Below are 13,005 nucleotides of genomic sequence, written 5' to 3'. Positions count from 1 at the left end.
TTAATACAGAGGTAAATTAAACGGATAATCTAATACAAAGTTGGACATGATTTGATAAATTTTACACTACAGCAGCTAGCAGCTTAATTTTGAGAGACAAATCCAGTTATGTTTTGGTAACACAAAAAATAATCACTTTATTTAATGCATTTAGAATTGTCATCTTATAACTTAGTTTCAAACCCATTTTCCGAAAAATTTTAGTCACAAATAACACAAAACATAAAAAGTTTGAAGTACTTTACTTAAATTAGTATAGTTTTTACAATATCACAAAGAAAACCATATATAATAAAATACATAATTAGTAATTACAAAAATAAAAACATGCTTTAAGTAAAAACTACACTTATCAGGAATAACACAAGCTGCACCATTCCAGGGTGGGAAGAACAATCAGAGATACTTTTCATTGAAAAGTGGAAAATATTTGATAAGAACCTTATTAACACAAAATATTTACAATAACCTAGAAACTGGATAAGATATCTCAAATATGTTACATTATCTTACAACTATATACAAAGAGCTTCAAAAGTTACCAAGATGTATTATATAATGAGTAATTATCCACTAGCTGGGTACTAATTGAAAATTCCAGTGCCAAAATGGTCACCAAGTTTTGCAAGTATCAAGAAGAATACAACTAAATTTTGTTGATTAAATTTTTTTGTTCTTTATTAATATTTCTTTACTACATGCTTATTTTCTTTTTTTGCTTACTAGCCGGACAGGAGACTGATCGTAAGACACGGATCTCTGAACAGCGTCGAAGTTCAGCATTACTGTTAGCAGCCAGTGAGAAGATTGGCGTTTGACAAGTCTGCGGAGGGACTGAGGGTGCACGATTGGTAGTGTGACGTGACTATATAAAAAATAAAAGGGTTCTAAAAACCATAGAAAGTTTAATAGCAATATTTGCTAAAAAAAATTACTGAAACATTACTTAGAATTGAGATAGAAAACAGTGCATTAAAAGATGACCACTTAAATGCGGTTTATCCTTGGTAATTCATTAATTCTCCCTGAAGACAACCATGGCTTAATTTATCTTTGATTCCTTTGTTCTCGAAGTTCATTTTGAGCTCTTAAATCTACATAAGAAAAATAACTTTCCTCTTGAATGGGAAATCTGGGCGAGAAAAAATAAGAAGTTGATGGTAAGAGAGAAATAAATGTTTTGTTTAAAAGATTTTGCAGATGTTATGCAATAAAAATTATAGATTAGCAGCTGTCCCTAGAAAACTTCATCTGAAAATAAATTTTTGATTTTCAGAAGCAGGGCTCGTACTAAGGATTTCATATTATTAGCCAGTAAATTAGTTAAATACAAAAGTATTCACCAATTTTTAAAGTCTTTGCCAAATGCAAATCTTAACAATTTTTTATGATCAAATTTTTTCAACATAGAAAACTATTTTACAGTAGTTTGTTTTAGGCTAATATTACTTGGACTCAATTCTTATTGGCTATGCGGTGCATCTACCCAAAATGAGTAATCGAATAATTTAATACTGACTTGTTCAGAAAAATTCGTTTTGACGTAAGTTTAAGGATCGAGTTAAATAAATATTTTTCTTTCCAAGGGAAAAATCATTCGCCAAATTTAAGATTTTATCGTATTTAGCGAGGGGAGGAATGCAGATCGGCACCAAACTACTATAGTACAATGTAAATAAAGTAGTAAGTACTGCTACTAATTTTATTTGCTTGTATTAAAACTCAAATAAATAAAATTACACCACGGTCAAATAAATAAGTTGATGAATAAGCTTAGTCATTTTCTTCTCGTACCAAGCTAATGGATTAGTAACTCATAATGGAAATAAAATATTACGAAAATCTTCATTTTTTTACTAATGGAAAAATAGTTTAAGTAACTGCGGTAATAATGGAATTAAAATACATGGTACAGTAAAAAATTAGTAATTAACATCACAATTTTAACACATTAATATTAAATGGCAGTGTATTGCAGAAGAATGTTACTTTGATGTGGACCCATAACTACAATTTATTATCACTAATAAATGTCAATCACTTTACTTTTCCAGAAATAAACATGCTATTAAAAGAAATTGCAAACTTTAGTAAATAAACTGAAAATTTCGCACTAAAAAGAAAATAAATTTGTTGTTATAGAACCATGACCAGTATTAACAGTAGCATAATATAAACAACTCTCATCTCATTTATTAAAGATAAAATATTAAAGCATGGTACATGTTACACTTACAACTTTATACAGAGAACTCCAAAGTTATAGCTTATAATTCATTTATTATAAAAAAATATTTGGAACATTTTTTAAAATTAGTTTCGGAAAATTGATTTAAAAAACCCCCAACTAAGTGAGTTAATTATAGAATTAAGAAATAAAGTCATTGGAATATAATCTCATTTAAAATATTACTTTACTTGCTGAAGTGTATAAATTTTTTTATGCTTAGTTTTAAAAAAGTAGAATTATATTGTTCATGACATTTAGAAAAATTATTCTTAAAACTTTGAAAAATTATATTCAAATTATTTTATATTATTATTGTTGAAATTTTTATTTTGCTAGGTTTATTAACAATGTACTTTGGTAAGAGTAGCCTGTGAGCAATAATTTTTTTGCTTAGAAGTTCATTTCATTGGTAGAATTTACATTTATTTCAAATGGACTAAAATTCTTTACTACAAATGAGACATTTGGTAAATACAATTGTGCAGATTAATTTCATTTCATAAATTAATGAAAATCCCAAGAAGTTTCCAAATTTTAATTTCATTGTATAATCTTTTTATGTTTTAACAGTATATTATTTTTTAGTAGTTATTTAAAAAAACAAACCTTCATTTATGATATGGAGAAAAAATTGCTTGATAGAAAAATCTATATAAGCAAGTCTGCTTGAGCTTCTTTTGAATAAATATTCAATACACATTAAAAAATTTGGTAAAGACTGAATTATAATAAAAATGTAAATTAACTTATTTCAAAAACTGTAGGTACAGCATAAAAAATCATTAAAAGCTATGAAGAAATATGAGAAAATCTTTTACAATATTAATCCTAAAATTATAGTTAATGCATAATGGTACCAAATAGTGTTTTAATTTTGGGTGGTTTTAAAAAATTTTATTATGAAATCAGATTTTCAAAATCTTTTTTATATATAACTTTGCAAATTACTATGGATTTTAATTTTCTATTTAGATATGTTGCATTTTAGAAAAATAGTGTTTCACACATTATAATTTAATCCTTTTTTTTAAAAAAAAAAAAAATAAGACTAATTCTTCAAGAGAAATTTTTTTTTCTTCTTAAATATAAATGAGCAGATTTAATTAGTGCATTATTTGAGACAATTACCTTCAGCACTGTCTGTATTTTTTTAAAATAATGAATAAGTTAAAGAAAAGAACATGATTTATATAATGCTTTGACATGAATTATATAGAATGACCCATCAAAACATAAAAAATAAATTAAAAAAATTTTATATAATAAAAAATTTGTCAAATAAATTATGAAAAAAAGAATAATTTAAAATATTGGATATTCAGTAATATATATAATACAGGTGCGCCACTAATACATATTATCATAGCTGCCAACAAGGAGATTTTGAAAGCATGAACATCTAATAAACAAATACTATTGATGCCATAATGTTAAAAACTAATATAGAACAGGCAATATTAAAATTAGCCCATTATTTTTTGTAGTATTCTGAATGATCAAATGAAATCACATTCACTGTAATTGTTAAAGGAAAACATAGCTGGATTAAATCTCTTGATAACAAAATTACCTGAAGAAGACATTGAATAAAATTTTCTTCAACTGTGAAATTCTCAATTGAATGTAATATCTAATCAAATTGTATTAATTACAAGAATAAATATTAAAAATAATGAGTCCAAATACAATCAGGGATCAATCTATGCTTTCTAGCCTGGATTTTGTTTCTAAAATTTTGTGAAAAATATTTTGGAATTTTGTGGATACGAAAAATATCTCGTACTCCCAAAAGACCAACAAGATAATTTCAGAAAATTATTTTCGTTAAGAAACTAAGGTTTTTTTCACTAAACACAAAAATGTAAATGTTCACAGGTATGAAACTTAATATTTGAGTTGTAAGAATCCAAATAATACTAATCAGATATTAAAGCAATATAATAGGTTTCATGAAAGGATTGTTTGCAAAACTAAGAACTTGGTGGAAGGATGTTGTGTGTGTAAAATGTATGTATAAAGACTTTTTAACTTTCTAGAATCTTCCTTAAATCTTATTTTTTTTCTAGAATAACCCTTAACAATTTTAGAATGCTTCAATATATATAAACATGATTAGTGCTGAAATGGAAATTTTCTTACAAATCTTTAAGAAAATCGAATTAAACACCATTGATCTTGAATTCAAAAACTGTATTGTCAAAATCTCAGCAACAAAAATCCTCTAGCACAGCAACAAACACTGCATACTAATACGAAATTTGCAAATTATTTCTCAACTAAGTTTCCTTTTTAAAACATATCTAAACTTATTTATGCATAAAAAATAAAAAAAATCCAATAAAAATTAAAAAGTTCACAGTAAAGAACTCAAAACATCAAGTTTTTATTTTGCAAATTTTGTTACAGGTTAAATAAAATTTTTACATCTAACTGCAATGAAGTTGCAGAAAAATTTAGACAGTGCTTCAGATTCATATAGTAAATTCTGCTATCAGAGACATTATTTAAAATCTGTATAATTTGAAAAGGAAGTTTTATTTCAACAATTACTTGCAGAACAGAAATATATATTAAATGCTAGAATTCAGAGATTGGCGAAAAAGACACAAAAAATGAAAGTTGACAGCTATGCATTGGAAACTAATAAAAATAATACAATTAATAGCCCAAAGGATAATCTCATCCAGTTAAATATTCATGAATAAGCACAAGAAAAAGAGTCTATATATGCAAAACCGTCAATACCTTCAAAAAGAAAACTAAGCAATCCATAAAAATCTATACATATCTTATCTACAAACGTCAAACAAAATTATCATTTTCAAGATGTCGAATACGAACTCTTTGTTTATAATGATATTCTTTCAAATAAGATTTTATCTTCTTTGGTAGTTTTAACTCGTTTATGCCATCGTAAGTTATGTAATCTGAGATGACAGCCCGGCACAAATGTTGCAAGTCGAAAGGGAAGGTGCGATGAACCGGTATAGTAAGCATTGGCTCAAAGAACATGCAACAGATGGGGTTTTTGTAATGTTCTACAAGACCACAGACAGTATTTGAAGTGAACACATTTGGATCATGAGAGTCGAAACTAAATTTATGATTCAGTTGTTCAATGCGAGCATGTAGAGTTCGCCCGTAACGTCGGAAGCTGACACTAAATAGAAATTCCTCTTGTGCACTATCCCTTAATAGAAATGTCCCTTCAGGTTTCTTGTCCAACTGCTTTTCAGCTTTATACCGATCCATTTTGCCCCAGTAAAAGCTGCAATTGGTGATTTCTCTAAGGTCTGGTACAAGATGATGAACATAATCTATTTGAGTATGAGCAGTAGAAAATAAATTTAGGCTACAAGATCGCCTGTCAAATGCATTCCGACTATCTACATTGTAGCCCACATTTCCATATCTAATGACAAATGGGCTAGGTACAATTGAAAACCTCATATGCTCTTGAAGGGCAAGGGTCAACTGACTAATGCTGATTTCATTCAAAGACAATGGCTGCTGAGAAGTTGCCTGACAAGTTATCAGTAGATTACTATCTGAAGTTTCACCACTCTGAAAAATAATTAAAATAATGTTAAATAGATTCAACAGATTTAGAAATGACACAAAAAAAATTTAAGTTCATTAATTATCATAAATCAGTAAAATATCTAGCATAAGATAGTTTCAGATTAAATTATTTCATTAAATTTAAAACAAATTTTCATCATTCATTTATTTGTGAAGTATATTACATAAAATCTCAAATAGAAGTTGAGGAGGCCAGCCAATCACATACTAAGTTGAGTTTACCTACTTAGCTTTAACGGGGAAAAAAAAACATAAATACTAGAGTTGAAAATTAAGAAAACTTTAAAGAATATGAAGATATGATTGAATATTATTTTAAGATCTAATTTCATTTCTATTACTATAATTCTAAATTTATTAAAATATTGCTTCTTATTTCAGCTGCATTAAAAGTTAATTCAACAGTTTCTTTTAAACCTAAATTTTATTCTGAAATGATATTTCAAGTTTAAAAATCAGGTATAAAACATACTTCAATTATATAAAGAAGCTTCTTTACTTGAGGAAAAAGATATTAACATTCATAAATTTCTTTAAATGTAATTTTTTTTCACTGGTCTGTTTATTTTTACAAAATTATGGAACATGCATAACTAAATAAAGTGGCAATTCTTTCCATCCAAATTTTATCACTATTAACTAAAATTTTACCTACTTAAGGCATCTAAATATAACTACCAATATTTTAATTGTTTATTTAATACGTGAAAACTTTATAGCTTCGAAATAATTAGTCTTATCTTCATAAATTTAGACTAATTACATTCAGCATAATAAAATAAAACTGAATAATATAATACATAATCATTAAATAAAATCAAATAAATAAAAGCAGAGTGCTTTGCTCAAAGGATGGTACAAGTGGTATACCCATAAAGTTTATGATGTTTTTATTTCATTTTTTGTAAAAACTTTTAAACATTTTGGTGCAGAAATGTCCTTGTATGAGGAATGAATAAAGATAAACATTATGAAATAATAATAAATTAAATTAGTTAACAATACCTGTTGCCTATTATCACCAGCATAAATCCCTTCCTCTTGAGCCTGAGGATGCTGTGTTGCGTCATTTCTCGGACAAGATGCAATTGCCAAAATACTTCCTCTCATGTCATCTGATACATCAGTTGGTTTTTCCTTACTATGTTTTTCAGAGGATGATGCTTTAGTTTTTCTATAACCAGTACAGATACAAGTGGCTCCCTCTATGGATGCTTCAGATACAACTGAGCTGCAACTTTGCCATGCATCTTTACTTAAACTAAAAGTTCTTTTTTTAGATTTCTCTTTGTTAAAACCTTTTTGCCATTTACCAAAGGAAAATGTTTTAAGCTGACGCTTCATGCTGCGTTTTGCTTTACAAGAAGCATCTCCATTTTTGTGTTTTTTATCTCTTGAACGATCTCTGTTTCCAGAATTCTCAGTTCCTTCACCACTTTCTTCACTTCCCGATGTATCTTCCATCATTACAACTTAGATAAAAACCTAAGAAAAAAATGTATTATTATTAAAAACAAGACAATGCTATAAAGTGGAATTCCAATTCCACATTTTTCATCAGACTAGCATCAAAAAATGCATAAAACGGAAAAACATAAAATCGGGGTAAAAAAAATATATAAACATATTTTTTCAAAATTTACATTTATGGGATGAACCAATAGTAAAAAAGTGTAATTTCTACTTGTTCTTTGTTTTAGATACAATTACTATAATATCTCTCTCAGTACTAACTATTGTTTGCAGATTTGCTTTACTATTGCAAATAAATATTTTTTTGGAGTTTTTATGCCTTGAAACTTTAGATTAGTTATGGGTATATCCTAGATATATCCAGATATTTTTTATGCACTTTCATCACTATTTTCAAGAATAGGCATTAAATTAGATATTGTAGGAATTGAAAAGTATTGGGATGTGTGTTGCAGTCGATATACACATCAACTTCTTCAGCCAGCAACTTTATTCCGAAGGGCCTATATTTCGGTTGAGAAGCCCTCTCTATCAAACGCATTTGTAATATATTTTAGTCATCACTAGTCAATGCTGCAGAACTCTTTTCTTTAAATAGAGACTTCTAGAAAATTTATTTTTATTTAGAAGAAACTTGCAAGTTACTGAAATCAAGAAGAATACCAAACCAATTGCTTAGTGTAATGTTTTTAAATGAGTCTATTCCAAGATTCAGAAATTGAACTTTGCAGGAAAAGCTTCCACTTGTAAATTTTACACAAGTTAAGAAGCTCTCATACTTCCTTTAAGCACTCTTCCTGTGCTTGACCATCATGATTTTGACTCAAGAGTGAAATCCCCTCTCATAGAGGACAGAACAATATAATAAAATAGAAAGAATGTCAGAACAGAATGAAACTTGGAAAAAGTTTGTGTGCGCTTTGTAGAGAAAAATCTATTTTGATCTGTTAAGATTGTAAGGGAAAATATATTGAGTGGGGTTTTTCTAAAAAAGTGTAACATAAAACCTGGGAAAATGTAAGGTTATCACAATAAGAAATTTTCACGGACCAACAGAAAATGACGTAGTAAGCTAGATAACGGACAATGCAGAAACAGGGTTCCATTGTATTATAAAGTTATAACTGAAATTAAAAAAATTATTAATTCAAATGTATTTTTTTACCTTTATTGCTTGAAAAAAATTTTATATTTTTATATGATGGGTAAACAAGGGACTTCACCATACCTTATTCAATTATCTCACCAGGTGCTCTTGATTATAACTAAATAATGTCAGTTTAATGATAATATAACAAATCCCAGAACAATTTTTTTTTCCTAAAAGAGACAATTTAGCAGTAATTTGAAATTTATTGCTTTATATGTTATTCGTTACTTTAATTGTAAATGTTGACTGAGTACATGTCACATAGAATTTATAATTAAAGCAACTTATGTATCAAAATAATTGAAAAAAAGAACTAAATATATTTATCATAACAAGGTAATACATACTATGAAATAACTTAATAATATTATAAAAGAATCACGCTTTTAGTTTTAAGTCTTTAATTTTGAATAATAATGTAAACCAAAAATATAGTAATAGAAGAGAATAATAAAGTTAAGCAATGGTAAATATTGGAGGGTAAAACATTATTTATAATTTTATAACTAAATGAGTTAATTGTACAACCAATGAGTAGTCTATTTAGTTTAAAGTGACCACACGTCCCGATTTTGGCGGGACAGTCCCGCTTTTTGGTGGACTGTCCCGCCGATTTCTAAAAATGTCCCGCTTTTCAGAAAATATCTGCATTTCTTATTTTAAATGTACTGTAAAAATATATTACTTATTATTTAAGTATTATGGTGAATATAAAGAAATAAAAAATACATTTAAAAAAAAACATAAAATGCATGTAGAGTAAACTAAATTAGGCAATGTACCGAGTTTATTCGGTGGTCTTCGATCATTGTCGTTACGTCTCGGCTTAATTCAGATAAGTGCGGACTGCCGTTAGACAGTGCGGTTTGTTGTTTTCAATTTGACGTTCGGTTTGACTCATTATCTGATTGACAAAGATAGTGGTAGAGCAACAGTCACCACAACGTAGCGGTCAATAAAGTAAAATTTAATACTCTTTTTTAGCCTTTGTAGTAATTTTTTTAATTTATTTTTAGTATTTACCCACAGAATAAAAGATGAGTAAAAAAAGAGAATGCAAATTTAATGAAGAGCTAAGTAGAGAATATCCATTTATTAAAAAAAACCAAAATAGACTATATGGTACGGTGTGATAAATGCAATGCTGAATTTTTCGTCTCACATGGTGGAAAAAACGATATTACTAAACATCTAGCGACAAAGAGGCACAAAAGATTTTTGAATAATGCCGCTTCCTCGTCTAAAATGGAACAGTTTTTTCGCACTGCTAGCTTTGGCAACACGGAAAAACAGCTAGCATTAGCGGAAGGGCTATTTGCTTTCCACACCATAAACCTTGATCTCGAAATCAAAGTTTCAGATCAATGAATTCTACGTCGCAAATGATCAAAACATTATACGACAAAAAATATGCATGTGCAAGGACAAAAACCGAAGCAATTATTTGTAATATTTTTTCACCATATTCGTTTTCACAATTGCAGAAAGAATTAGAAAAATGCGCATTTATATCCATGAATTCTGATGCTTCCAACCACAAAGATTTAAAATTATTTCCCACAATTGTTAGATTTTTTGATCCAGAAACAGGAATTAAATATAGAATATTAGATTTTGTTTCATTGCTGAGTGAAACTTCACAAATAATTTTTGATTCAGTAAGTACTATTTTAAAAAAGAATAATTTGAACATATGAAATGTTACAGATGAAAAAATTAAATGTTGGTTATCTGCAAATGTGGAAACAGACAAAAAATGGACCGAGTTATTCCTTCATTTTAAACAGAATAATATTCCTTATCAAAATATTTCGAAAATTGTAGAATTCTCGCTCTCCCTTCCAGGAACAAATGTTGCAACAGAACGTGTTTTTTCTAGTATCAATAAAATATGGACAACTGAAAAAACGCAGTTGAACATTAAAATTTTAAAAATCTATTTTAAGTGTAAAATATAATTTGATCAATTCATGTGAAATATTTCACGACATTTTAATAAATGATCCGAATCTATTGCTAAGTATTCACTCAGATCAAAAATATGACCGTGAAAGAAAATCATAATTTTTTTTAAATAAAAAGTTTAATTTGATTAAAAATCATGATGTTCAAATTATTATTTTTTACAAATATTTTTATAGTTACCTATAATTAATAGTAAATACATTTTTGTGCAAGTATATGAATGTATTCAATAAAATATATATAACTAAATGGTAATTCTCATTTCATCCCATTTGTCCAGCTTTGTCTCTATGAAAATGTGGTCACTTTAATTTAGTTTAAAGCTAGAACAGTTGAGCAGGTCAATTTGACCCAAATCAATGTTTACATTATCATCAGACAAAAAGTATTAATCGAAAAACGAAACAAAAAAAAAAAAAAAAAAAAAAAAAAACTTTCACGACTTTCAACAATTTTATGAAAACAAAAACATAATTTAATGGGGTATTATTTACACACTTATACTTAGAACAGCAAAGCGGGTCTAATTAATCTGTAGTAAATAAAATTGATGCATAAATTATGAAAAAGAAATCCTCTTTCTTGGAAACAACATTGAAGCCACAAAACATTTCTGTCTTATCCTTGAAATCCTCAAATAGTCTGAACGGGTAGTTGGGAATAAATGAAGGTTTTCGATCTAGGTCATAATGTGTATCTGTGCTGGCATGTATTGGAAGTTCTTTTTTCGCTTCTGTTTTTACTGTAAGAATGCCCCCTCGGTGTAAACTTACCGTTCAGGATCTCTGGAATATTTCAAATAATTACCTGAAAATGATTAAGAAGATGACAATGTTTCGGTTTTGAATAGCGGTGATGAATACCTGCCTGCTAATGAAAACATTTTGAGTTCGGCTGAAGAAAATGAAAGTGAAGATGACTCGGGCATTGCCCTAACAATTACAGGACCCTCACATCGTGATAATGATAACTTTTCAGATAAAAAATTCAAAGAAAAAGAACATAGATACAAAGGAATCTAAAAAAGAAATTAATAATGTTCGAATTTGGAAGAGATGGGACAGTGTGGAATGACACGTAATTAGGAACAAAGAACATAGGAAGAAAATGAAAGCATAATATTTTGAATTAAGTTGGGGGTCCAACAACACATGCTAAAACCAATATTATGGATGATAGTTCATCAAGTGCCTGGAGACTCTTAATAGATGAATGGAGATTAAAACATATAAAGAAATGTATTGAACATCAAGCTCATCGTCAGATCCATGAAAGTGAATGAATAGTAGCATTAGAAGAAGTTGATGCTTTTACATCAATTTTATATGCGTGGGATATACATTGTGCAAAAGAAGCAGAACTGGATATCCCATAGGCAATGAACTGGGAACCATAATTTTTTCAAAATACAATGCCAACAGACAGATTTTACAAAATAATGAGGTTCGTGTGCTTCAATGTAAAACCAACGAAATCAGATCGTCTACAAACAGACAAATATGCTCTTGTATTGTTTGGCGGCTGATATTGACTCAAAATATCTGATTAATAGATTTCCATGTCTCGGAAAAAATCAACAATGTCCATCCAACGTTTCTCTTTCAAATTATGTAGTACTAGGCCAGGATAGCCTGGTAAGTAGGGTGCTGGGCACATGCCTATGAGTTTGTCGGTTTGATCCCCGCCGGCCAAAGACTCCCCATGTAGTAAATGGTGACTGATGCACGTTAAATTTGTTGAGTCACCAAGTCCTTCATGTTCCCATAACAAATCAATATCTCTGGGAGTACTACTGATCCAGGAGTTCCTTGTCTTCTGGATTGGTTCAAAATTACAAGGCTACAGAATTGAACATTAGTAGTCGTAAACAAACCCAACTTTGTAGGAATTGTAAAAAGCTCAAGAATAAGAATATTAGACACTATAAAAGTGTCAAATTCCAAATTGTATTCAATTGCTGTAATAAAATGACTCATAAGGACATCAGTCTAACTGTTTACCAGAAGAAAAAAAAATAAAAATATTTTGTTGTTAAGTTATCTTCATCAAACTGTTAGAATTACAAATGATAAAAAAAATACCTGATACCATTGGTTTTTACAACGCAACTAAATTCAGCGTAGATGTGATTGACCAGATAACAAGGAAATATACTGTCGAGGCTTGCTCACATACTGCTTGCCTACGATAGGTACTCTGAAAGACATTCGTCTGGAGGGGTGTCGGTGACTATGGTAACGAGGTATGATTATTTCAAGTAGGAGTGCGGGGTCCCTCTTTAGGACTGGTTTCGGTGGGAGAAAAGGAGACTTCTTTCTTCGGTCTATTGTATTAGCCCTAGAGTGAAGAGAAATGAGCATTCGCGCCTGAAACATCGTTTACAGCGTTCGATTCCTTTTTTAAAAATCTTTTCTCTTTTTAAAAGCTTCTGTTTTAGAAAAAAAATTCAACAAATTTATTTGTGTTGTTACTAATTCTTTTAATTAATTTTTTATTTTTCCTCTTTTAACTTTTTTGAATATTGAGAAATGCCTTTTAAATTTAAAAAAGGTGAAGTTTTGAAATCACAAGCACGTAAAATTGTGCACAATGTGTTTGAGTTTTT

The 13,005-nt window shown here is 28.8% G+C and overlaps 1 protein-coding gene across 1 annotated transcript in view; it reads right to left on the bottom strand.

The window, feature by feature from the left end:
- Positions 1 to 225: 225 nt before the first annotated feature.
- The window catches only part of LOC107445052 (uncharacterized), a 16,675-nt gene continuing 3,895 nt past the window's right edge, over positions 226 to 13,005 (bottom strand). The window contains exons 2-3 of the mRNA XM_016059367.4: positions 6,818 to 7,297; positions 226 to 5,794 (exon numbers count right to left, since the gene is read on the bottom strand). Of these exons, the coding sequence (XP_015914853.1) occupies positions 5,033 to 5,794; positions 6,818 to 7,279 (1,224 nt within the window). The 5' untranslated portion in view covers positions 7,280 to 7,297 and the 3' untranslated portion in view covers positions 226 to 5,032. The remainder of the gene's footprint in view (positions 5,795 to 6,817; positions 7,298 to 13,005) is intronic.

This window comes from Parasteatoda tepidariorum, chromosome 9, assembly GCF_043381705.1.
Source record: "Parasteatoda tepidariorum isolate YZ-2023 chromosome 9, CAS_Ptep_4.0, whole genome shotgun sequence".
In the NCBI taxonomy this organism is placed as follows: domain Eukaryota; kingdom Metazoa; phylum Arthropoda; class Arachnida; order Araneae; family Theridiidae; genus Parasteatoda; species Parasteatoda tepidariorum.
Note: the sequence above shows the minus strand (reverse complement) of the source record. Positions and strands in the feature narration are given on the sequence as shown.